The 25,681-nt window shown below is 50.2% G+C and overlaps 1 protein-coding gene across 1 annotated transcript in view; it reads left to right on the forward strand.

The window, feature by feature from the left end:
- Positions 1-14,859: 14,859 nt before the first annotated feature.
- The window catches only part of WNT8B (Wnt family member 8B), a 29,177-nt gene continuing 18,355 nt past the window's right edge, over positions 14,860-25,681 (forward strand). The window contains exon 1 of the mRNA XM_048858959.2: positions 14,860-15,110. Coding sequence (XP_048714916.1) covers positions 15,043-15,110 — 68 coding nt within the window. The 5' untranslated portion in view covers positions 14,860-15,042. The remainder of the gene's footprint in view (positions 15,111-25,681) is intronic.

The raw sequence follows: 25,681 nt of genomic DNA on the forward strand, positions 1-25,681 counted from the left end.
CACCCAGGTGCTCATTAGCTACAGCCATTCACAAAAACATCCCTGAGCATGATCATCATAACATCCCCAAATTTGCAGTCCTGGGGTAAGCACCACAAAGGACATGCAAACTCACGTGTGGTTTAGTTGGGCTGCTGGCAAGCGTCAAAAAATATTTTCCTCTTTAGCAGGCCGGAATTGCCAGTCCCAAAATACTCGTTGAGCCACAGCAAAGGAGGACTTGGGCTCCAGGAGTCCATCATACATATCAGTGCCATCCCGGTCAAAGCAGCTCTGCAGCAAGGGTCACCTAGCAGCATCGGAGAGTATCACCAGTCAACAGCCAAAGGATGTGCAGGGCCGCATGGGCTGCAGGATAGAAGCAATCGTTGCCATGATGTTACGTTCTCCTGCACCCCGGAACAGCAACCCCAAAACACAGGGAAATGGAAACAAGACACACAGGCAGGTGGTCAATCAAAACATGCAAAACCATGAACCAGTTAAATCAGCACCAGTCTGAACCAAACATAACAGCAGCCCAAATGGCAGGTATGTAACAGCAGGCCCTGGGGATGGCACGCACCCAGCGCTATGTGCTCACAGAGCCAGGAATAGGAACTGGAACACTGAGTTCAGGGAGCAGGAACCAGGCAACAAACAGAAGCAGGAAGCAATATGCAGGAAGGCAACACACACACACCAGTCATCAGCTTTCATTTAAAAGAGTCAGGTTCTAGCCCTCCTGGGAGCAGAAAAAAGCCTGAAAATGGGACCTGAGTTCATCCTTGAGGCTCAGAAACCAAAAGATGTGAGAATGGAAAAATGATTATTTTCAAAACATAATGATTGTCAAGCCAGTCTCCTGATTTGGGGGCCTGACTCCTGGGAACTGAAAGCTTTGGGCTGGCCCTTCTCCTTGTCCCTAGGAGGGGTAAAGCAGGAAGAATTGCACTGATGTTACACCAGGGCAAGTGGCAAAGGTGGCCCAATTGTATCAGCTATGCAAAGATGGAGAGCTAAGTCTTTGATCTGCCTGCCTGGAAAACCCAGACCTGGAGAAGAGCTCTGTGGAAGCTCGAGAGCTTGTCTCTCTCACCAACAGAAGTTGGGCCAATAGAAGATATTACCTCCACCACACTGTCTGTGTGGAAAACCGAAATCTGTGGAGGAAATATGATCTTGGAGGGACAGAGACTGTGTTCCCAGTCCTTTCCTTCAACCTATTGGGCATAGGACCGTCTCTTCTGGCCTCTAACCTTTGGGGAGTCTCCTAATTTGAGCCCATAGAAACAAGTTTTCAGGAGTGCTGACTTTCAACCAGCAGGCATTTGAATCTGGGACAAGACCCACTTCTGTTAGCCAAGCTGTCACAGGCTCATCAACCCCATCTGTGGCTCCACCACCCCTAGATGGGACTGAGTGCCATCCTGCGCGAGTGCGGGTTACATCTGCTATTTCCGAGTGCCTCAGGCGGGCACCCATCGGGATACAAGCCAGGATGTCAGGAGTCCTGAGCACCTGCAACACCCAGGGCGTTCAACTGGAATAGGGATGCAGCGCCCCTGAAAGTCATGCCCAGGATTCCTCAACTCGAGCAACAGCCAAAAGTCAGTGGGCTCGTCAGAAAGTTTTGGCCAGAGAGCGGGGTGGCAGCTTGGAGCCACACAGGGCTGGCGCGCCCTCTGGTGGCTGCAATAGTGATAGGCATGATAGTAAATATTGACATCCCTGGGGCCAGTTCCTATAAAACCACGGTTCTGAACTAGAGGTGCGTGTAAGCCAGGGGGTACACAGAGGTCTTCCAGGGAGTACATCAGCTCATCTAGATATTTGCCTAGTTTTACAACAGGCTACAGGAAAAGCACTAGCCAAGTCAGTACAAACTGAAATTCTATACAGACAATGACTTGTTTATGCTGCTCTATACACTGACATGGAAGCGCAATATTTATATTCCAATTGATTTATTTTATAATTATATGGTAAAAATGAGAAAGTCAGCAATGTTTCAGTACTAGTGTGCTGTGACACTTCTGTATTGTTATGTCTGATTTTATAAGCAAGTACTTTAAGTGAGCTGAAACTTGGGGTACGCAAGACAAATCAGCCTCCTGCAAGGGGGACAGCAGTCTGGAAAGGTGGAGAGTCACAGCTGTAGAAATATGAACATTCACAACAAAAATCCCCAGTCGCAGGCAGGGCTCCTCCTCACCACTGCTGTCAGGAGCAAACCCGGCCCCAGATGAAGTTCTGCCCTTCTGTAGTACAAACCCAGCCCCAAACCGAACAGCTCTCCTCACTCTGCACCACAGCTCCCGCTCCTCCAGCCCTGTGGCCCCAGCTGCCCCTTCCTGCCTGGGGCCTAAGCAGCTGGGCCTGGCTGCCTGACACCTCCAGACCCTTCACCCTTCCCGCCCTGGGCCCCAATCCACCAGCAAGCACAGTCGGAAGGGTTTAGAGTCGGACTCTTCTTGGGTGGCCCCAGGCCCAGTGTCCAGACTCCTCTCAAGACCTAAATGAGGAGTATAGCACATCGCAGACCGATGAGGTGACATTCAGTTTGGTGCTCAGGTCCCAGCGCAGGGTGGTGCCCTACAGTATATTCCCCAGTCTGGTTAAAATGTCCCAGCACCAGGGCTCCTGCCATTCCCTTAAGAAACATTTCCATCTTCTGGTTCATCCGACCATCAACACTGGGGGAGTTTCCTGCTGCTTGGCCTAGAACGTGCCTTTGAGCCATTTTATCCCACCTCTCCCTAGTCGCACCCTGAGCAATTCCTCTCTCTCCCTCAGAGCGCACCTTAGCCTCCATTTCTTAGACCAGCGGTGGCCAACCTGTGGCCACATGTGGCTCTTCAGAAGTTAATGTGCGGCTCCTTGTATGGGCACTGACTCCGGGGCTGGAGCGACAGGTGCCAACTTTCCAGTGTGCCGGAGGGTGCTCACTGCTCAACCCCTGGCTCTGCCCCCACTCCACCCCTTCCCGCGCCCTCCCCTGAGCCTGCCGTGCTCTCGCTCCTCCCCCTTCCCCTCCCCCACGAGCCTCCTGCATGCCATGAAACAACAGATCGGGAGGTGCGGGAGGGAGGGGGAGGTGCTGATTGGCAGGGCTGCCGGTGGGTGGGAAGCGCTGGGAGCGGAGTGCGGGAGCTGATGGGTGGCTGCTGACGTATTACTGTGGTTCTTTGGCAATGTACCTTGTTAAATTCTGGCTCCTTCTCAGGCTCAGGTTGGCCACCCATCTTAGACAATTCCGATTTGGCCAAAATGGTGGCCAAAACACAACTGGGTCCAAAAAAGAACTGGATAAGTTCATGGAGGATAGGTCCTGCCATGGCTATTAGCCAAAATGGTCAGGGATGGAACCCCCTGCTCGGGGCAGCCCTAAGCCTCTGCCTGCCAGAAGCTGGGAGCAGAAGAGAAGGGTGGAACCCTCCATCACTGCCCAGTTCTGTACAGTCCCCATGAAGCTCTGCTATGGGCTATGGTTGGAGACAGGATACTGGGCAAGACGGTCTATGGTCTGACCCAGTATGGTGGCTCTTCCCCCATCGGCAAATCCTGCCAGGCACATAATGATATCGTGCTACTTTATTTGCCATGATTCTTCAGCAGGTGCTGAGCGGAGCAAGGGTCTGACACCAACTTGGGTCCCCTTTCTCCTGAGCTCCTATAATTTCTTTCCCTCTCTCTACTCGCTCCTTCCGTGCTCTGCTCTGTTGGCTCAGTCTGAGAGCCGCACCTGCTTCCTGGACTTTAATCTGGGGGAGAGCATGGCCGTCCCTCCCTGTCAGTCTCCAAGGGAGGCCACTCCCACTTGCTCTCAGGTCCCTAGCAAGGCAAGGGTTATTGGGGAACTAGCACTCTCTAAGGCCTTGGCCCTCTAGGCAGGGCCAAGCAGCAAGAAGTCCAGGACTCTGGCCTCAGGCACAGCAGAGCAACCAATGGTCTAGTGTGCTCAGGCCCTTGGGTAGGGAGGAGCACCAAACAGTCTAGGACCTGATGTCCTCACTCTAGCAAATGTCAGACAAATGCAGGACTCTTGGCCTAAGGTGGGGGTGGGGCAGCCACAGGGGTTAGGGAGTCCCAGCACAGGACCCTAACAGTGGCAGATGATTCTGCCACTGGGATCCAGTGGGGATCCAGTCAAAACATGCTGACCTGTATTCAGGCAACAACCCAACCAGACTGTAGTCTAGTGTCCCTGGGCTACTTTCCTAGACTCCCCTCACGGTGTACCTGTGTCTCAGGGTCACCTTCCGTCTCCCAGAGGTACACCGCTAATGGCAGTCCCAGAAGCTTCTTGGCGTCCCTGGCAGCAGGCAGCTCTGGCAGCTCCTGCAGGTCCTCAGCGCTGTAGAGGTCTCTGTTGGGCTCAAGCCCCAGCAGTGTGCAGGAGTCATCAGTCTCCTCTGCTGGCTCCAGTCCAACTGAGCTGCAGGGCCCCTTTTATACTTCCTGTCCCACCCCTCTGCTTCCCTCTGCCCTGACTCCGCCAACCAGGGGGTAGGCGAGGGTTCCTCCCCATCAATCTTGGAGGGAGGCCGCACCCCCTCACTACATCATCCTAATCCAAAAGGTTTTCACACAACACAGTTAGCCTGTGGAATTCATTGCCACAACATATCATTGAGGTCAAATGCTCAGCAGGGATTTAACGTTATCGGGATAATATTAACAACCAGAATTATAATGGAAAGGATTAAAAACAACCTAGAGTTTGGGAAGGGATCTAAACCCTCTGGATTGAAGGCAGGAGCTGACCTCTAACTACTGAGGGTCCCTGGGGGCAGGCTACCCCCTAACTTACCCCTGCAGAGGTCTTGTACCTTCCTCAGAAGCAGCTGGTTCTGGCCACAGTCAGTGACAGGATATGTACAGAACTTGGCTAGACAATGGACCCTAGGGGTAGGGTAATGGTTTGGGACTCGGGAGACCTCAGTTCTATTCCCAGGGCTGCCCTGTACCTGCTCTGTGCCTCAGTTTCCCCATCTGTAAGGAGGTGATGCTTACCTTTTTAATAAAGTGTCTTGAGCTCTGCAGAGGAAAAGTGCTGTATAAGAGCTGGGGTGAGCAGCCAGGGCCTGGCCTGATCCTGCCCTACTGTTGTAAGGTCACTTCCTCAGGCACAGGTTTTCTCCACATGCCCAGTAAGGAAATGAAAACCTGGTTCCAAGTCTGCCTCCCGCCGTCCACAGAGACCCAAGCTTTTCCCCCACAACAAGCGGGCAGCATCACAGTTCCCATGCAATCCATGCCCAATCACATCAATAACACAGCCTTAGCCAGGGGGCTTGGGACTTTGCCCTTCCCGGCTGCCTAGTCAAATCCAAACCCTGGAAGTAGATATCGTCTGACAGCTGTCTGATGGTCTCTAGATGAAATCCACTTCCTACTGGACAGGTAGATGCCAGAGACACAGAAGACTGAATGGGCTGTGAAGCCTAGACCACCCCATACCTCTAGAGGGGACTTCTTCCGTAACAGAGCCAAGACCCATGGACCTGTGCTACTGCTGTTTGCTTTGTCCCTCTTAAACCTGGGGTCAGGGAAGCACATCATAATAGATCCACAGAGTCCAAGGCCAGAAGGGAGCACTGTGATCTAGTCCGACCTGCACAGCACAGGCCAGAGAACTGCCACACAATAATTACTGGAGCAGATGTGTTACTAAACCATCCCGTGTTGATTTACGGAGACTGTCTCTTTGTGGAGCACTCCCCTTCCATTTTCAATGGTGCAAACCCTCCTCACCCCTGGCAGGGGAGATAATGGACATCAGACCACCACCCTGGGGCACTGACAGCAGTTGCTCCCATGGAGAGAACTGGATGCGTTTGGAGTTTCTTTTACTGTGATTTGGCAACTAAAATGCAAGAGGAGAGGAAGCAACCAGCTCCCCACCAGCAAGTGCTCTGCAGAGTGGTGGTGAAACTGAAAGGGCCCAATCCCAGGATGGTGTAAATCAACCTACCGCTGGGGAGCTAGCCCACACACAGAGGAATTCATCTGCACCAAAATTTTACTATGAAGTTTTAAAGGTTTAACATATGGTGAGTGGGGAAGAAAAAACATTAAAGCTGGACTTCATTTAAGGAAAAGCAATCTCTAACGAGGGGACTCCGTAAGGGGAGGAAGAGGCTAGACTGCTGCATTGTCAGGGCTCAGGTGCGTATCTGGGGAAAGACATAACCCATCTCCCAACCCTAGCAGCTGGGCTTATGGGAACTGCCCTGAATGGCCCTGGGAGAAAGGACATGAAAAGGCAGCTAGACCAGCGTCAGAGAGCAGACAGACCTGGCTAGCACAAGGCTTTATCCCAGCATCTAGCACCATAGCTTCTGAGCACCTGCCCCATCAAAATTGCTAGCAACAGCAAAGTCCCTGTGGACTTTGTGGGGGTCTCTGGCTGGCACACCTTTCTTTTGGGACACAGGTGCTGCTTTGTGCTTTGCTCTCATTTGCCTCAGACTTGCTGATTGATTTCTGGGAGTTTGGGCCTGTGTGGTCCTGGGGGAGCTGGACACATCAGTGTTGCGAGTGCCAACCTTACTCTAAGGAAAGAAGAGAACTTTGAAAAGTGCCATGTTCTCCCAGCACCTGATCCCATGCCCTCGAGGTCAGGGAGCTTGGATTAGGGCCCTCCCCTATGCAACGGTCACCCTTAAAACTCAGCTTGCTTGTCTTACATAAATGGCCCTGGCTAGCTCCATCTGTGTAGGGTCTCTATGATGTCCTATAACTACTAGGGTCTGCAGGAAATAGTGAGGTCACATTCACTAGCTGAGACCCAGCAGCAGGTTTTAAGGGTGGCTGGTATGTGTGTGTATTACCCATGCACAAGAACTGTGTTAAAGAACATGAAGGTTGCAAAGTCAAGCTCCTGAAAGTTAAGAAATACCAGAACTGAGCTTACCCATGAAACTTTACTTCTCCCCTGGGGTGGGTGACGGTGTCTCCCCCTCCTGTCTTTGTTCTAGACAAAACCTGTGCAGAGACCTCCCTCTGGTCAAACACCCTGTGCCCCTGATTCACAGCATTCTCCCCACCACCACTACCAGTGGGGGCAGCTGTGTACTACTGACAAGCATACAGCTCACTCAGCCCAGGCATGGGGAGACAGAAGGTATCTTCCCCCTGAGAGATCCCTCCTGGCTCTGGTGTTCAAAAGCCTGCTTGCCTCTCTCTGCCCCCCAAGCACGTCCTTCCTGCGCCTTTCTGGGCTAATAGGTTATTAGCCTAGTGGCTCTCCCACCCAGTCCCAATCTATCAGTCAGGCCCAGCTCTGCCCCTCCAGTTTATTCTGTGGCTGTTTAACTCCTTGGTCAGACTGCTGCTGTTGCTAGCGCTCTGTCACAGTGTGTAGGCACCGAGAGAGAGTCTTTAATCACATGATCACATTTTTCCATGGGACCCTTGCCTCATTCACAAAAAGAGAAGGAGGACTTGTGGCACCTTAGAGACTAACAAATTTATTTCAGCACAAGCTTTCCTGGGCTACAGCTCACTTCATTGGAGGCATTCAGTGCACCAGAGGGACAGTGCTCACTGTGTCAGTGTTTTGTCTGAGCCTCGTTGTTCAGTGGGTGGCCGTATTCACATAACATAAGGGAGGTATTTGTCCCTAATCTTGTTCTCGGAAATGGCTGACTCATTTTGGCTGAAACTTTCCAAAAGAGCTCTGCCTGAGGCAGACACCCAGTGAGGAAAATTTCAGCCCAAACAGTTGCAGTTTGGCAAAGTTATAAGCAACTGAAAACAGGGTCTTAAAATGGGAAACATTGGGTGACCTTAAATATAGGCAGTTTACATGACCATCTCTGCCTATGATAAATAGTTTATACCTAGGGTTGCCAGGCATCTGTTTTTTTACTGGAATGCCCGGTCCAAAAGGGACCCAGGCAGCTCCAGTTAGCACTGCTGACTGAGCCTCTAGAGTCCAATTGGCAGGGCAGCAGAGCTAAGGCAGGCTCCCAGCCTGCCCTGGTTCCACGCGGCTCCTGGAAGGGACCAGCACGTGCAGCTCCTAGGCATAGAGGCGGCCATGGGGGTTCCGTGCACTGCCCCCGCCTCAAGCTGCAGCTCCGCGTCTCCCATTGGCCAGGAACCATGGCCAATGGGAACTGTGCAGGTGGCACCTGCAGATGCAGACAGTATTCAAAGACCTCTGGCCATCCCTCCACCTAGAAGCCAGAAGGGGGACATGTAGTGCTGTGGACAAAGAGCCACCTGAGGTGAGCACCACCCAGCTGGAGCCTGCACCCCAACTCCCTGCCTCAGCACTGAGCCCCCTCCTGTACCCCAAACCCCTCATCCCCATCCCTACCCCCAGCTGGGGCCCTCTTCCCCTCTTGCACCCCACCCCCCAGGCCAGAACTCCTTCCCACACCCTGAATCCCTCATTTGTGGCTCCACCCCAGAGCCCTCACCCCCAGCTGGAGCCCTCAACTTCTCCTGCACCCCAACTTCCTGCCCCAGCCCAGTGAAAGTGAGTGAGGATGAGAGAGAGCAAGCGAGGGAGGGAGGGAGAATGGAGTGAACGGGGCCTCGGAGAAGGGGCGGGTCCTTGGGGCGGGGGTGGGGCAAGGGTGTTCAATTTTGTGCAATAAGAAAGTTGGCACCCCTATTTATACCCCGTATTAAGAGCTGAGTGGCTAATTCACAGCAAGTACACTATTAGACAAACTGCCCCTGTCTATTGCTCTTTGTGATGAGTCTGTGAACAGGTATATGACACAGCACCTCCATGGCTTGGAGCATTGAAAACTGGACAAAATACAGCTGTGGGGCAGGGCATGGGTAGGAGAACTCCAGCTGAAGCTCAGCACCTGTGAAAATCAGTCCCTAAAGGGAAATCCGGTGCTGGGGATAGGTCCATAGCATGTAGCTAGACAGTGTACCCCAGAACATCTGCAAATAGTACTGAAAGAGTCCTGTGAAGCTCCTTCTTGCAGCTGTTTTTAGAACATTTTGATGCTCTTCACACTCATTTTGGATTCCTGACGAGAACATTTTAGTCCCTATTTAGAACATTTTAGAACGCTGTTTGGGCTACTTTTAAACCCGCTCTAGACACTGTTTAGATCATTTGGGGGAACTTCCCCTGCCCTTTGCGAAGTTTTTTTGAATATTTAGGGGGAATTTTTTGGAACACATTTTAGACACTTTGGGTTTGTTTTGGGGAACGTTGTGGACACATTTTGGCACCTCTTTGGCACCTTTCAGGCCCTTTTGTGGTAAAGTTTGGACTCTTTTGGCCCTGGTTCAGGTCAGCAGTAAAGCAATATGCTTAAGTCATTGCAACCTATGAGACTTAAGCACCTGCTTCAGGTTTCGCAGGTGTTTAAGTACTGTCCTGAATTGGAGTCTAAAATGCATCCTGGGAGACCTCTTTCTGATACTTTTAAAACTGAATCTAAGCAATCTTTGGCCTCTTCCTGGGCATATTTTAGGCCTTTTGGAAACTTGTTGGGAACTTTCTGCGCTAATTTAACATTTTTCATCGGTCTGGGTGTATTTTGAGCCTCTTTTTTTTTGGCATTTTGAGGCAGCTTTGACACCATGGATCAGATCCTCAGTTGGTGTAGATAGGTGTAGCTCTGCTGGAGTCAAAAGGACTAAGCTGATTTACATCAGCTGTGGATCTTGGCCCCTTTGATTCTTTCTTTGGTACTTTGGGGGTTGTTGGTTTTCACTTTTTACACTACTGGAGTTCATCGGGTCACTTTCAGAACCTTTCTAGAGACATTTGACAGCTGTTGGTGCAATTTCATACCCTGTTGTACCCTTTAAAGGCCCTTTTTAGATAACTTAATGGGAAAAATTTAATCCCTTATGAACAATTTGCTAAGACTTTTGGACCATTTGGGGCACTTTTTAGATCATTTGGGGTCAGTTGTTGACTTTTTAAAGACCTGCACTGGACACTTTTTGGACCCATTTTCCATACTTAGTGGGCACTTTGGGAAGCATTGAGAGCTCACCACTTTTTATCCCTTTTATAAACTGTTTGGGGCACTTTTAGGACTTTTCTGGACCCTGGAAATTCAAAGCAAATTCAAGAAGGCCCAGGTTTTTAACAGTGAGGGTGATTAACCTCTGGAAAATAATACCAAGGGAAGTGATAGATTCTCCATCTCGTGATGTCTTCAGATACTTTTCTGGAAGAGACACTTTAGCCAAATACAAGTTACAGGCTCAATATGGGGTAACTGGTGTGACACCCTGACACCCCAATATTCATCACTGTCATGTAATTAGGATATGTTTTGTACAAAGTGTGCCTTGTGAGGTATCATTCTAAAAGTCTTGATCTGCTAGACAGCAATATCTCATTGGATTGTATGTGCTATTGTTGTATGTGAAGTTATGAAGTTTGGCTAGGTATGTGTTACTGAAACATGTTGAGAGGTTGAGAACACCCACAAGCAGCCTTTCAGGTACAACAGTAAAAAGGTCAAACAATGTTAATGGCTCATTGAGGAAATGCACACAAGCACAAGGATTATCCCAGGAACTGTGTACGATAGAAACCTCTCAGAGATAGCGCTACACAAGGGGAACTCTTTGACCCAGGTCACAGCAAAAGAGCTTTCCAGCAAGTGGGGAGAAGATATAAAAGGGGGAAAAGATATCATGATGGTACCTCACTCTCCCTACAACAACACACCTGAGGAACAAAGACTGAATTGGGGGAAGTGATGGTCCCAGGCTAAAGGGATTTTTAGACTGTGAATGGAACACCTGGGGATTCCAAGCTGTAAGCAAGTCCACCTTGTCCATCTGTAGCCTGCTTCTATCATCTCTTTGGCTATGAATAGCAGATTCTCACCCTATCTATTTAGTATATTAAGTTTAGTTTGCATTTTTTGTTTATTTGCAAAGTAATCTGCTTTGATGTGTTTGCTTTTATAGTTAATAATCTTGTTTTTGCTTTATCTAAACCAGTGTGTGGGAATCATAACTCGGGGGCAAAAGACTGTTGCATATTCCTCTCCACATTGAGGGAGGGGGCAAATTTTATTAACTTACACTGTACGGTTCCAAGTGCAGTGCAAGTTGGTATAATTTTGGGTTTATACTCCAGAAGGGTTGCGTGCCTGAGGAGCTGGTAGTTGCCCTAGCTGTAGCCTTCCTATGCAGGGGCTGGTCAGAGGGCCTGTATGTAACTGCAGCTGGGTGTGTCCCTATCTGTATGAATGCTGGTGATAGTGCAGACTGGAGGGATTTGCAGTTTGTCACAGCAGTACAGTGTAAGAGGGAGCCCAGGCTGGTGGGTCAGAGGCCTCAGTGGTACCCCAGTTCCAGGTGTAATTCTAAGGCCTGTTGTAGCAGAGTGACTCCCCAGCTGACTCCACCCCCTCATGGCTAGGTGTAGCATGCTCTCCCAGTCTGGTGCCCCAGGAAACAGCTGCTCCCACCTGCGGTGGTCTGCCTCTTCTTATGACTCAGCCAGGTCACAGTCAGTCCTGCAAACAATTGCCCCAGGACCTTCTGCTACTCTTCAGCCCTGATATTTTGATGTCCCTTTCCTCTGGGCTTTCAGTAGCACTTACATCTGGGGGCTTGGGTCATGCAACCTTCCTCGGAGCTGGCAGGGGAACCCAACTCACCCTTACCCCGGGTTCCAGCCCAGGGACCCTGCAGTGAGCTCCATCAGACTCCTGGCTGCCTCTCTGCACTACTCCCCATTCTGGCCTGCCTCTAGGCCCTTTCCCCTACCCCCTTCCCAGGCTCTGCAGAGCTCTTCCCAGCTTCTTGTACCAAACAAAGCCTTCCAGGGCTTTCTCCTTTTATCAGGGCTCTCCACAAGAGCTTGCCTCACCCCTGTGGCTTCCCAGGGTTTCCCCTGGCCTGTCTCAGGGCGGATCCCAAGATTCTCTTCAATGCTGTGAAAGCTGGAGCACTTACGAAGAAGGCTCCCTTCCTCCCCAGCAGGGTCTGGTAATGAATCGATTCCCCACTTCCAGTTGCCACCTGGGGGATAATTAGGCTCCCGATAGTCCTCTTGCTGCCAGTGTGGGGCATACACCCCATCACACCTGTGTGATACAGGAGGTCAGACGAGCCCAGTGAATGGTCCCATCTGGTCTTCCACTCTGTGAAACTATCAGTTTTATACCCTTTTGAGCCCTTCTCAGCCACTGTGCAGAGCTTTTTCACACTGTTTTGACACACTTTTTTGACAAATTTGCAGCATTTTTAGACCCCCTTGAAAAACTATTTGAACCATGTTCGGTGCCTGGGCCCTCCAGATCCGTTTTGGTTGCTTTTTAAGGCACTTACTGGGCACTTTTCAGAGCTGTTTGCCCCCTTTGAGGGAAATATTTCTATAGGTCTTGGGGCATGGTGGTTTTAGGTTAGTGATTTCAGTGGTGTGACTCCTGATTTACACTGCAGTGAGAGAGAGGAGGTGAGGGCAACATTTCTGGCCATTGATTTCACCAAATTGTTTTGGTTGAAAGGAAATGTTCTGATTTTTTAAATTTGAAATTACTTTTTGTTTGAAATTTTCATTCAATTTTATTTTTTTAAAAGGGTAGCAAACAGTAAATGAAACAGTGAATGAAATATTTGGCACTTTTTCAGTTCACCAAAAGCGTCAAAAAATTTTCATTTCTGCTCGACCCAAATGTATTGTTGTTGTTTTTGTTTTGCCAAGGAACCAAAACATGAGTTATTCACCCAGCAGCACTACTCAGTGTGCCATATGGCTAACTTCAAACATTCAAAATTCATATGCTGGACCCCCCCAACCATGAGATTGGCTTAATAATCATGAGATTATTACAAATAATAATACATTTGGGGGTGGTTTTCTCTGCTGCTCTGTTTCTGAACCCTTAAGGCACACTTGGGCCAAGTTTTTAGGCTTTTCTTTGCTGCTACATGGGTGAAAAACATACTTCCGTCTTAAATGATAGCTGAGTCTCTCCCCTAATGTCATGACTTCAGGAGCTAGGGCGCTAAGTAACATCATATATCATGAGACCAGTGGAAAAAATTAGGAGAACTTGCAACACTGGCCCAGGGATAAAGATCAAGATCCAGTGACTCTATTGATTGGTTTCTTCCTGGCTGGCTGGCTAAACAGACCTAAGCATATGCTCTCATGCTGTGAGCCAGGGGCTCTTGTGTGACAGCTGGGAACCGGGCTGCCCCCTGGGCATTTGCTGGGAGCTGTAGAGTGTCAGGCTTGCAGGGAGAATTCCACCTGCTGGGACTGAGAGAGGGAGAGGCAGCATACTGGGATGGGAGCACTGGTCAGTTGGGGTAGGGGAGTGGGAGAAGGGGACAGCAGGATCAGGGGTGTCTGGGCTGGCTGGCCCTCTCAGCTCTGGCACTCTGCATGTCAGGCCCCAAGAGTGCAGAGCCCTACGAGGCTGCACATTCCCCTTGTGCCCATGGGATGCAGGACGGGGATGGTCTCGGGACCAGGAGCTCGGAGCGCCTCTTTGCAGGCTCCCAATCAGCATCATCCTTCTGAAGGGAGATCGAATCTTCCAGTCCATGCAGACGCCAGCAGCCTCAGCCCTGAGGTCGGGGAGGCTGCACGACTGCTACCCAGTGACCTAGGTCAGAGCTTATGTCTCTGTCTGAGATCATGGGACCCAGCCAAGAACGGTTTGTCTGTCTGAAGTGGCACTTAGCAAAATCCAGTTTCCAGCCAGCCTTCTCTGAACAGTCGCCCGCAGCTCTCACGCTCTTGTCGCACTCCTCGCCTCACGGGCACCGGTTCCAATTCTGCCCAGGGCAGTGAGGTGCTGACCGCTGCTGTAGCTACAGAATGAGTTTGACAGGTCCCAGTCCAGCTCCCTGCAGACAAGCCTCACAAAATCCTCCCTTGCAGCAGGGCCAGAGCTAGGGGGTCTGGACTAGCTTCTGGCCCCTAGAGGGGGATCCTCCAGGGTAGGTAAATGAGAGCCACAGTGGATGGGTAGAATGGAGGAAAAATTCTGTCCCCACAGTCGCTGAAAAGTTCAGAGTGGTCGTGGGGGCATAATGACATATGTGATATTCTAGGAGGCCAGGGAATTGTTACAAGTGTTTCAGAGCAGCTACTGAGTGAGCTATTTTGGACTCAGTCAGCCCCTGACATGCAGCTGTCCTTCAGTACTTCAGTAAGGGATCCGTATCTTGCCCGAGCTCTGATGTCTCTGGGTTGTGACATCCCCTCTTGCTGGACTTTGCAGGAGGACGTGAAGAGAAACAAATAGCAGGGAAGAAGGTGAGATGGGTGACTGCCAAGTCTGGTGGTGACCCCCAGGGGACGCCTCCCTGCCAGTCAAAGGAGGGCAGCTCCAAAAGGGGAGCTGGGATAGGCAGATCTGAGGGCAGGTCACCCTGAAAGAGGAAGGCCATCTGGCTCTAGGAATCGGTTCTATTTCCTCCTAGCTTGGCAGGGATATTTTTAATATACCCACATCCCAGCCTGGTCCGCAGACTCAGGGTGCCCCACTCCGACCTCCAGTTGAGTGGCCCCCACTCCCAGAAGCAGAGCACATTCTCTCTCTCCCGTGCACATGCATCTACACAACTCCTGGTTGCAAATGAAGTCTCTAAGGCAGGAGGAGATCAAGGCGTGCAATCCAAGCCCTTCCCCGTTGCCTTTGGGGGGGATGGAGAGGCGGGGTGGTGCTGGTGGAGATTGCATCCAGTGATTATTTTGAGGGATTTGCTTTGTCTCTTTCTTTCTCTCTTTTTATTTTTCCCCCTCTTATCCCTTTCGTGGTGCATTTGTCTTCGAGGAACCTGGGGTGTTCTTTTGATCAGCTCAATCTCTCTCTGGCACTTGTGTCCTGATTGGCTGAAGGACTTAGGGAAAAAAAATCTTTAATTAAGTAGATAATCTCTTCTTCGGCAGTTCTGCAGCTCCATTTCACCACCCCCTTTAGCTCTCACTTTGGGATTGGTCACCCTCCATAGAAGTTGGGACTCAGGGGACATGCAGCTCCTTATTGTACTGGGAGTGCTGGGTGGAAAATAGCCCTATCCCTTCCTTATTTTGTTTTTGATAGCCCAGTATTTTAGGATCTCCTTTCTCCCCTCACCATTTGGATTATGTTTCACATGGACCCTTATCTATGCATCTTCCTTCTCATTTCCTTCCTCTGCTTCTGCCAGGCCTGGTAAGTAGAGCATCTCACTTTGTGCCATGGGCAGGTGGCTGGGACGCACCCCGAGAGACAGCTAATAATGTTCCCTTTTGCCTTCCTGAGAAATCATCCCTTCCTTCCCTGGCATTTTACTAAGGTCTGATACTGACTGAGTCCAAACTTTCTCATTGCCGGGCAGGTTTTATCTAGCAGAGAACGACTCTGTCCCTTTCTAAAACTCACTGGACTGCATTGTCAGCGGGGGTAAAGCAGTGTAGCTCCACTGAGGAGAGTCCAGGGGCACCTAGCCCATCATTTCCAAGTGGGTAGAAGACCTAAGCAGAGAACCAGGGACTTTTTCTTTGCCAGAGATTCACAGTCCGTGTGGTTCTTGTCTTAATCAACCAGGACTTTTCTTCCCCAGTAGAGCAGCCCGGGGCTAAAAGTTCAGGTTCTACACTGCGGTATAAATGCCTAGACAGATACATTGATAGGACCATGATGAAACCCAGATGTGGCTGAGCTGGCTCTGGGTAGGAGGGCTTATGGTCTGAAATGAGCATATTTGGATTGTCTGAGATGAAGATTTCACTGTAGAGCCTGCTGGAGTTTAGCTTTATGGTATAATTACAGGTTCTGTGTCACTAATCATCCCCCATTGTCTGGACCTGGGCAGCCGAATTAAACCCAATCTCTCCTAACACGAACACGCAATCATTTCACTGGGGCCTAGTGCCCGGTCCTGTCAGTTTGTGTTTAATTTCCAGAAGTGTTCCGAAGAGGGTGCAAAGATTAAAGCTAGACTGGATGCAGCAGCATTCCATAGACAACAGGCACCTGCCTGGCCCTGGCAGGGGGATGGACTCCCATGACCTAGTTCTGGGGGTTCTTGTTCATCTGAAATTCCTATCAGATGCCAAAGTCTCTGTCGGACCCTCTATTTCTGTTCCCCCTCTGGGGAATATGCTCTGCGAGTTACCGGCTCATTCCTACCCAAAAAGGAAGGCTTCTCCCATTGATGGGTCAGAACCCACCTTCAGAGCCCTGGGCTCCGGAGCTATTTGTGTATAAATGAAAGAATATCAAACATACAGCCACCAGGACTCAGGAATACACCAAATTAACTGCCTGAGAGTTACTCCCGGTCTGCTGCAAACAAGGAGGGAATCCTCTTTCAGCTCCGACCTTCCCTCCTCCCTCACACACGGCAAACTCACAAATACTTTCCTATGCCAAACTAGAGGTAAATCCTTCCTGGATAGCAGGAAGAGGTATTATTCTGTAGTGACACTTCATAGCAAATCTTCCTATATGGGGCCAATCCCCTCCCCACCCCCCTTCTATATACATATTCCTCATCACCCAGTATGGACAGATTTAGAAGACGTTAAAGAAGAATATCGGAGTTTGTTAGGAAAAGCTCAAGGCACAAATGAGAGTTAAGGGCTCGTACCCCATTGATTTTCATGCCTAAATGCCCTCTGTGTCTTTGGAAACCTTCCACCTGATGGAAAAAGTCGTGGGCCCAGTAACGTCCTGCTTTGCTGAAAGGCTCACTGACAGCCTAAGAGACAGGGATTTTCAGGGACTATTTCCAGTTTAGTTGCTAATGACATTTCTCCTCCCCTCCACCCCCACCCCCATTCCTAGCTGTTCTTCACCTGATCTGGTAGCTTTAAAAATAACAAGATTCCACTTTCTACTCATCAGAGCAGACAGGATATTGGGATTTTGGGGGGGTGGGGGGGGGAGGGTTTGTGTCTGTATTTTTTAAAACTGATGCTGTTGCTAAAATGGCTGTGTTGGCTGGTGTTAGAACAAAACATTGGGGTTAAATTATTTTATAAGATATGGTAAGGGAGGGAAAGGAATAAAAAGTGGAAAAGAAAAAAAGTGAATGTAAAGACCCAAATGCTAAGAAGTCGCTTCTCCTTTTGCAGTCTTTGGGAATAATGTATCAGTCTCTAGCATTGCAACTTGCTCTTTACTCTTAAATTATGATTTTTGTCACTAATTTTCAGTGTCGCTGGTTTTACATTATTCCGAAGGTGGAAGGGAGGTTTCTTGCGTGTGAGTGGCTTTGGGAGTGAATTGGGTCCATTCTTTATTCTTGCAATAAATAAAATAAGAAATAAATATGAGTAAATCATTTATAGCCATTTTCTAAGCAAGTCCCTTCAGGAGCAGATATCAAAGAAATACCTTAAAACAAGATTGCCTCAGAATCCCCGGGCCCGATTTGCAGCTGGTGTAGCCCCATTAATCTCAATGCTGATTTGCACCACCTGAGGATCTGGGCCTATGTGTCTGGTCAGACAGAGAGTAAACACAATGAAAGCACCGAAGGCTTGTTTGCGTTATAGCCATGTAAAATTCACTGGACCAGATCCTCAGCTGGTGTAAATAGCCATAGGCTTCCACTGAGCAGCATCAGGTCATACCAGCTGAGGAGCTGGACTTCAGACTTATTTATTTTTTACTGTTATTATAATTTTGTAAAATATGATGAAACTAAGCACCATCACCTGCACCTTGTCCTGATTTTGTTTTTTAACCTAAATGAAAAGGAGCGATGCGCATCCGATGAAGTGAGCTGTAGTTCACGAAAGCTCATGCTCAAATAAATTGGTTAGTCTCTAAGGTGCCACAAGTACTCCTTTTCTTTTTGCGAATACAGACTAACACGGCTGCTACTCTGAAACCTGACCTAAACGAATATGGCAGCATTTAGAGGAACAACTTGTACTAGTCCAGGGGTCAGGCATGGACTGACATACAAGATCGGACTTTTCTCCTTCTAACTCCTGAGCTCTTTTGATTCTACTTTTTCCATGGCGTGCTCGCCTGGCACTTGAAGGAGGAATGAAAGGAGGTACCTAGAAACAGCGGACAGTTTTGCTGCAGCATGGGAGCGATTACAGGAGCCGGCCTTTCTGTGTACACTGGGCCAGATCTTCAGCTAATGTAAATCGCCATAGCTCCTTTAAAGTCAGAGAAGCTGCGCTAATTTACACCTGCTGAGGATCCGGCCTAGTGCCACATTCTGCTCTCCTTTACAATGGGCGTGGATAAGTAGTAACTGAAATTAGTGTAACATAGATGTATGCAAACGGGGAATGAGATCTGCAGCAGTTTGCATCTGCAAACAGTGAAGAAATGATTGAATGGGTATTGTCAATATCACATCACATTTCATCACCACTGGCAAATGGACTACATACCTCCCTGTGGTGTGTGGCCAGCACAGAGATGTGGTCTCATTAATCAGATCATACTGGCGAAGAAGAAGCACAAAGAATTTGGCTCTGGTATTAACCTTATTTGCTTCTCTGACTAAGCAATGAAGAGTGTCCAGTTACTCTCCCACCCATAGATTTGTCCATTCTGAAGCAAATCTTCCTCATAACCAAACCGTCTCATAGCCCTGCTACCAAATCCTCCGCAGCTTTAACAGTTACAGCTAGAGGCTGCTGGCACTAGAGAGTATATTATTATAATGGGTCTCTTCCATCCCTGATGGCTATGATCCTGTCCCGAGGCCATTCAAACCACTGAGCAGCCAGCATACACAAAAAATCTATCCCTTTAAATTAATAAAAGCATTTGGACTCTCCTGTTTGCTCAGCTGCAGATGGTGAATGGGAATATACGGCCTTTGTAGCAAACTCTGACTTGTCTCCTTAAAGGGACGGATCCTCAACACCAGTGGAGCTATGTTGATTGATCCAGCTGACGATCTGGTCTTTTATGTTTTAGATAAACTCTGAACTCGTGCATTACCATCCTCCTCTCCCAAAGCCACCGCCACTACAGTTCAGATACAGATGATGGTGGACCCTAAACAGAGATCACTGCAAGTAGCTTGCAAACTGATGACTCTTGAATAGGAAGTGTTTGGGGTTTCCTCCCAAGGAGATGGGAAGCAAAGTATCTAGCAATGCCAGAGAGGAGTTTCAGACTGGAGGCAGCTCTTCTGTTGATCCAAAAGGATGACAGGAGAGGATGGGCTTCCTTCCCTCTCCTAGGTCTGCCTCCACTGGGGAATTTTGTCTAAATATTCCCCCTGTTGCTACCATTGGATCAGCTTCACCCCTGACAGCCCGGCTGAGTGAGCTAGTGGTGCATTCTATTCCTAGCCGGTGAAATCCTGGCTCAACCAAGTCGGTAAGAGTGTAACTAGCATTTCCCCCATGTCCTCGAGAACTGCGCTGAGCAGGATTAGGTGAGAGGGTGGTGCCCTGTTTACACTCACGCAACCCTGGACCTGAGCTGGTGGTAGGAGATTTTAACACAGCCCTAATCTTGCTCTGGTCTTCAAGAAGTGGGGACAAAGAAAGGGAGGGTGTTGTTTGCCCTGAAGGCCCACTAGGGCTTTCCATTGTGTTTGTATGTCCCCATCTGACGCACAAAACCATGCTGCAACCACATTCACAATCTATGCCCTACACTTGCTGAAGGACCATTAGTCCCAGGGGTTTTGTGAAGAGACATAGCCCTCCATACAGTGACGGAGAAGCCATGCTGGCTAGCTGAAAAGTACAGGGCAAGCAGTTTGGCACAGAGCTGTAGCTAGCAAACGTGAACCTGAGCTCAGTCAGACTCACTGCTTGGCAAGACTATACGCTTTAGTTACATTGCAGAAGCAACCAGCAGAGACCAAGCCCCCACTGTGCTCAGTGCTAGACATGCAGGTCATAGAATATCAGGGTTGGAAGGGACCTCAGGAGGTCATCTAGTCCAACCCCCTGCTCAGAGCAGGACTAATCCCCAATTTTTGCCCCAGATCCCTAAATGGCCCCCTCAAGGATTGAACTCACAACCCTGGGTTTAACAGGCCAATGCTCAAACCACTGAGCTATCTCTACTTAATGAGTTTACAGACAAGGGTTTACAGACAGGGATCCCTGCCTTAATGAGTTTACAGGCAAACTGGACAAAGGGCAGCAGAGGGAAAGGACTTGATTCACTCATGCAACAGGTGGAGCTGGGGCTAGACCCCAGGTTGCTGGACTCCCAGACCAGAGTCCTAGTCCTTGGCCTGTGAAATCCGAGTCCAGCTGACAGAGTTCCTGATTTCAGTGGAGGAAATGTCTGTTGCCTGGGGGTTGTTCATCGAGGGCTAGGTGATTGGTTGGGGCAGGACTCCTTGCCCGCTGGCACCAGCCGCGTCCTACTCTGTGGAAGCCAAACTGGTATCCTCCCTGCTCTGTTTGACAGGGGCCCACTCAGGGGCTTGTGCTACTGCCGGGTCCCAGTGCTGCCAAGGCTGGGATAACATTTGTGTTGGTGTTGTTAGGAGGTTGCCCCCAGCTATAATGAATGGCACTGCCTCTTGCGGTGTTTCTCAGGGAGCCTGAGGAGATGCCCAGCCAGGGTGGTCCTCAGCAGGCTCCATTTTCTCCTCACGCCAGGACAGCACCCTATACATTTCCACACGCCCCAAGACCCACAGCACTAGGCGACCTGAATTGCAAACACACAGCGAGAAAAGACCCGTTGCTCTCACTCTACCCTCCTGGGAGCAGCGTGACATGGGCAGGCCTGGCTGGGCCACGAGGCTCCAAGCACAGACCACAGGGCCTGTGCCCCTTTAGGACATATTTCCCTGATCCTGCTGCCCAATGCAGCTCCCTTCACCCAACTGATAAATAGTCTGTATTTCAGACTGGTAAAAAGTGCAGGCTGTTCCCTGGAAGGCCAAGATGCTGGCAAGGGAGCTGCTCTGCCCCTGAGCTTTGTTCACCAGTTCTCCAGGGACCACTTCCCCTCATTGCTGCCAGGGCTTGGGGATCAGTGCTGAGAAGGGGAACTTTGCCAGGTCTCTGGCTAAAGCCCTTTGAATCCTGCATTTAAAAGCTGGGGGGCGAGCAGCTTTCCCGGAGTCCAGGCACAGTGGAAGAACAGAGCCCCTGGATCCCTTACCCCAGCAGCTGCTGAACACCCTCGACACCCACCAATTCCAGTGGGAGTTAAGGGTGCTCAGCAGCAGGGTTGGCTCAGCACCAAGTACAGGGTGGTGGGGTGAGAGGGGGAGACGGCGACACTTGGCAAGCAGCCCTGTATAGCCGCTTTGCTTCTGTTGGGTCAGTGACGCTGCTGGCTGCACCTAATGCTGATGGAGGAAGTGGAAGCTGGTAGGCCAGAGGAGTGGGGCGCGTCAGCTCCATCTGCACCAGCGCTGGGAGGTTAGGTTCCCAGGTGGCGAAGAGGTACCCGCGCTCGCTCTGCTCCAGCTAGCTCACTAACCACGGCAGCGGGGCTGGGCTTGCATGGATGGTGGCTTGGGCCACCCAAGTATGCGGCCCCGCTGGGATGCGCTCCGCCAGCCAGCCCAAGACACCCCTGTGCTAGCCTGGCTGCAGTGGTACTTTGGTACGTGTATGCCAGCGGGGAACCTCGCCTGCCAGCTCCCCTGCAGACGCAGCCCTAGATCTCTGCAAGCTGCCCTGCGGCATGAGCCCACTCTTGGCTATAGGCAGCTCCTCGCTCCCCTCTGTTACATGGCCCAGATGGGGGGAAATGAATGAGGAGAGAAGGGCCATGGAAGGGCAGTGGGTGGGAAGCCAGCCAAAATTCAGGCTCATCCCCTCACAGCTGCATGATTCCACCCCACAAGCCTTCAGGGCTCCCTGGGTTTTCGAGGGCTAGGGCTGGGACATGCTCCCTGAGGAGCCTCCAACCTGCAATCTGAGCAGGTGCTTATGGCAGCATTAACTGCCAGAGAGCCCTGCTGTGGCATGTAGCATATAACCGGGCTGGGGGAGCACAGGACAGCAGCAGGGCGACCTCTGGATCTGCACGGGTAGAAGAGTTGTGGGGGGATCAGACCACCTGGGCTGTTCTCTGAATCCCTCATGGCTCCTTGGGATCTGATGAGTCCTCATTCTCCTCTGCACTGCTAAAACCACATTGTCCCCAAGAGGCTGATTGATGGGACTGCCACACCTACTACCTCACCGCCTTTTCCAGCTGAGTTCGACCCTCCCACAGGCTTAGCCCATGGAGAGAGGCACACAGCCCTGCTTCATTAGCTGCTAAAATACAGGGTTAGGAGAAAGTGGGGTTGTACGGCCCCTAGCACAATGGGCCCTGATCCATGGTACACAGCATCCACATCATTCATAAAACGGACTGAGCTCTATTTTAAAAGGAATGGGATCCACGTAGTTAAAGATCATTGGAACAATTTACCAAGGGGTGTGGCAGATTCTCCATCACTGGCAATTTTTAAATCCAGATGGGATGTTTTTCTGGGTCTCTGGCCCGTGTTATATAGGGGGTCTGACATGATCCCAATGCTCCTGTCTGGCCTCGGAATCTAGCAATCTATAAATAATTTGATCGCCTGCCTGCCCAGGGGAGGAGATATGTCCTCTCCTGGGTGACCCAACTGAAGATACAGAAGCAAAGAGGTTGGCCGGAGAGAGATGGCATTTTGGCTTCTCTCCGTGCAAGATGCCACTGTCAGGTTTACTCTGTCACTGACTCATTTTGTGGCCTTGGTCAAGTCAACTGCTCGGTGCCTCAGTTTCCCCACCTGTAAAATGGAGAGTATTATGGCTACCCATCTTTCTAAAGCACTTTGAGATTGGCTGGTGAAAAGGTGACAGTGGTAGGTCTGATTGGGATTATTAGTTTGCAAATCCTTGGGAACAGAACCATTCCAGCCTGGATCAGACCAATGGCCCATGTAGCCCAGTGACTTGTCTCTGATGGCAGCGGGCACCAGCTGCTTTAGTGGAAGGGGCAAGAACCCCCTGCAGCAGGCAGTTCTGGCCCCTGTTATCTGAGGCTGGCTCATGCCCTGGAGCAGGAGAGGTTAGATCCCTTCCAGAAACTCGCCATTAAATCCTCAGCTGGGGTCAATCAGCATTGTTTCGTTGACTTTAATGGAGCCACGTTAGTTCACACAAGCTAAAGATCTGGCCGGATGCACTTAGACTGTCAGCTCTTTGGGGCAGAGACAGTCTTTCTGAGCTGTGTTTGTACAGTGCCTGGCGCAATTGGTCCTGGGCCATGCCGGGGGCTCAGGCGCTACCTCAATAATAATAATTCATTAATCAACAAGTCCCCAGTGGCACCGATATTTCCGCTAGCCAGTGGAGCATGAGCACAGAGAGCACTGAGAGCTCAGCACGGCCTCAGCCCACTAGCCCAGCTGCAGCAGCACGTACATAACTTTAATAAAATGGGGCCTGATTCTGATCAGCAACAGAACACTGACTCCACTGGAGTTACGCCTGATTTACACCAGTGCCAGATCCAAACCAGCCCCATAATCCTGGCCAATCTCAGCTGTTTAGGCGGATTTCTTGTATGACAGTCGTTCCCTTGGGCCCCAATCAAGGCCCAGGGCCCAGCCCTGGTGGGCGCTGTACAGACGAGCAATAAGAAAGCAGTCCCTACCCCCGACAGTGCCCAGGCTGAATTTAGGACGAGACCCAGCAAGTGGGTGTGACACAGGTAGTGGTGACACGGGCACATTTTGCACAGTAGGCTGTCATTTCAGCCTGGGATCAGCTGACAGAGTCTGTAGGGACCCTGGCAGTCTGAAGGAGGGATGGCAAGCAGAGTAAGGTAGTGGCTTTTCTCACACCTCCATGAGAGGCCGGGGGAAAGGGTGCAGGAGACGGCGGGAGAAGCAGACTAGCAGGAGATGGAGGCTGGCACGGCTGGCAGAGCGAAGGGAGGAGTCAGTGGCTGGAACGGCTCGGGTCAGGAAGGTGGGGTGAAAGGAAGGGCCTCCAAGGGGAGGATGGAAGGCCCGTGTTGGAGGCAGCGGAGAAGAGGGAGGCAGAGGGGGGGAGAGCTCAAAGCAGAAGGATGTTCCCAGAAGCAGCCTTTGAATAGACTGGAATGCCAGCCCTGAAAAGGGGAGATGACAGTATTCAAGGCACGAGATGAGAACACTCAGTTGCTCCCTTTCTGTTCACCCTGCCCGATCAGCTCGCCCTCCCCTGCACCCTGGCGCAATGTGCAGTTTGGATGGGGAAGGGGTTTTCAGTCACTTTCCTGCATTCCACCATTTCTCACACAAAGCTCCTTGAGTTCTACAGCACAAACACCGAGAAGGCTGGGGAAATTCAGCCACAATCAGCTACTGCAGCCTGGAAAACCCCCATGCAGCTGGATGCTTCAGGGAGCAGCCAGCCTTTGCTTTTCTCTGTCTCTACAAGGAGCAATTTCTAGTGCTGTATGGCTATTGAGAAGAAGGACAGACTCAGACTCAGAAGATCTGGGTTCAGTGTCTGGCTTTGCTACATGATCCCTCTGTGACCTCAGGCAAATCTCTAACTCTCTGTTTCCCCATCAGCAAAATAGAAATTATACTTCCTTTATCTGTCTCTTATGAAGTGTTTGTACAGCACCTAGCATAAAGGGGCCCTGAGCTCAGCTGGGGCTTGTTGGTGCTCCTAATAAAGCGCATAAAGTTTGCAGTCCAGATGTGAGCCCCTTAGCTCTCCCAAGCAAAGCAAGGGCAGGTTGGGTTGGTACTGAGCTGAAAACCCAGGGTGGTGTTACTGATTCAGTAGGCAAGTATCAGAGGGGTAGCCATGTCAGTCTGGATCTGTAAAGGTGGCAAAGAGTCCTGTGGCACCTTATAGACTAACAGACGTATTGGAGCATAAGCTTTCGTGGGTGAATACGACGACGTGGGTATTCACCCACGAAAGCTTATGCTCCAATACGTCTGTTAGTCTATAAGGTGCCACAGGACTCTTTGCCGCTGATTCAGTAGGGGAGCTCTTCCTAACCGCAACCCGGCATCATGGAGAGCTGTACATTGGAGGTGCTGCCTCTGGTATGAGACCTAAAGTTAAAATCCTGACTGTGTGTGTTCATTAAAGGTAACATGGAAACTGTTGCAAAATGAAGGGCAAATCTCCCTAATTCCTGGTGAAATCCCAGCTTTCGTCACATTAAAATCCCCCCTGTAGTTTCAGCTGGAAACAGCATTCTTAATTCCCTGTCATATACCATGGTGTAGTGTGGTCAGGAGCCATTCACCAGCTGCCACGTTCTGCCCCAGAGCTGGCTGCATCTAACGGGAGGGTTAGGTGACTCCTGTGTGTTCGCTGGTTATATTGGTAAAGCACGTTAGGCTCTCTATAAAGGTAAGAAATTACTATCTGTGTTTAGCTAGCTGGAAGCAATAACACAGCAAATTGCAAAGTTGCATTGGATACCTTCTCATCTCAGTGCAATAAGGCAGAACACGAGGCACCATTGTACTGGATGCCTTGCCCATCTGAGGCAGTCACATACAGCAAGGTGCATGATTGTACTGGAAAGCTGCTCCCCTTGAGCAAAATGACACAGAAAGAGTTATGTCATTTTTCTAGGAGGCTAGATTGTAATCATGGGCTATCTTGTGACTATTGAGTACTTAACCATCCAATATTAACATGCATGCTCTTTACAGAGTTTTCTCTATGGAATTTCCTCGGGGTGACTGTTTGGTTTTTTTAATAGGAATATTTTCCCCCCAAAGTACTTTCACTATTTTTCTAGACAATTTGTTAGCCAGCATCAGAACCCAAACAGCCAAATCCAGTTAGGAGGGCCCTGGACTCGGACAGCTGGATTCAATTTCTGACTCCCGC

The sequence above is a fragment of the Caretta caretta genome, chromosome 7 (assembly GCF_965140235.1).
Source record: "Caretta caretta isolate rCarCar2 chromosome 7, rCarCar1.hap1, whole genome shotgun sequence".
Lineage (NCBI taxonomy): Eukaryota > Metazoa > Chordata > Testudines > Cheloniidae > Caretta > Caretta caretta.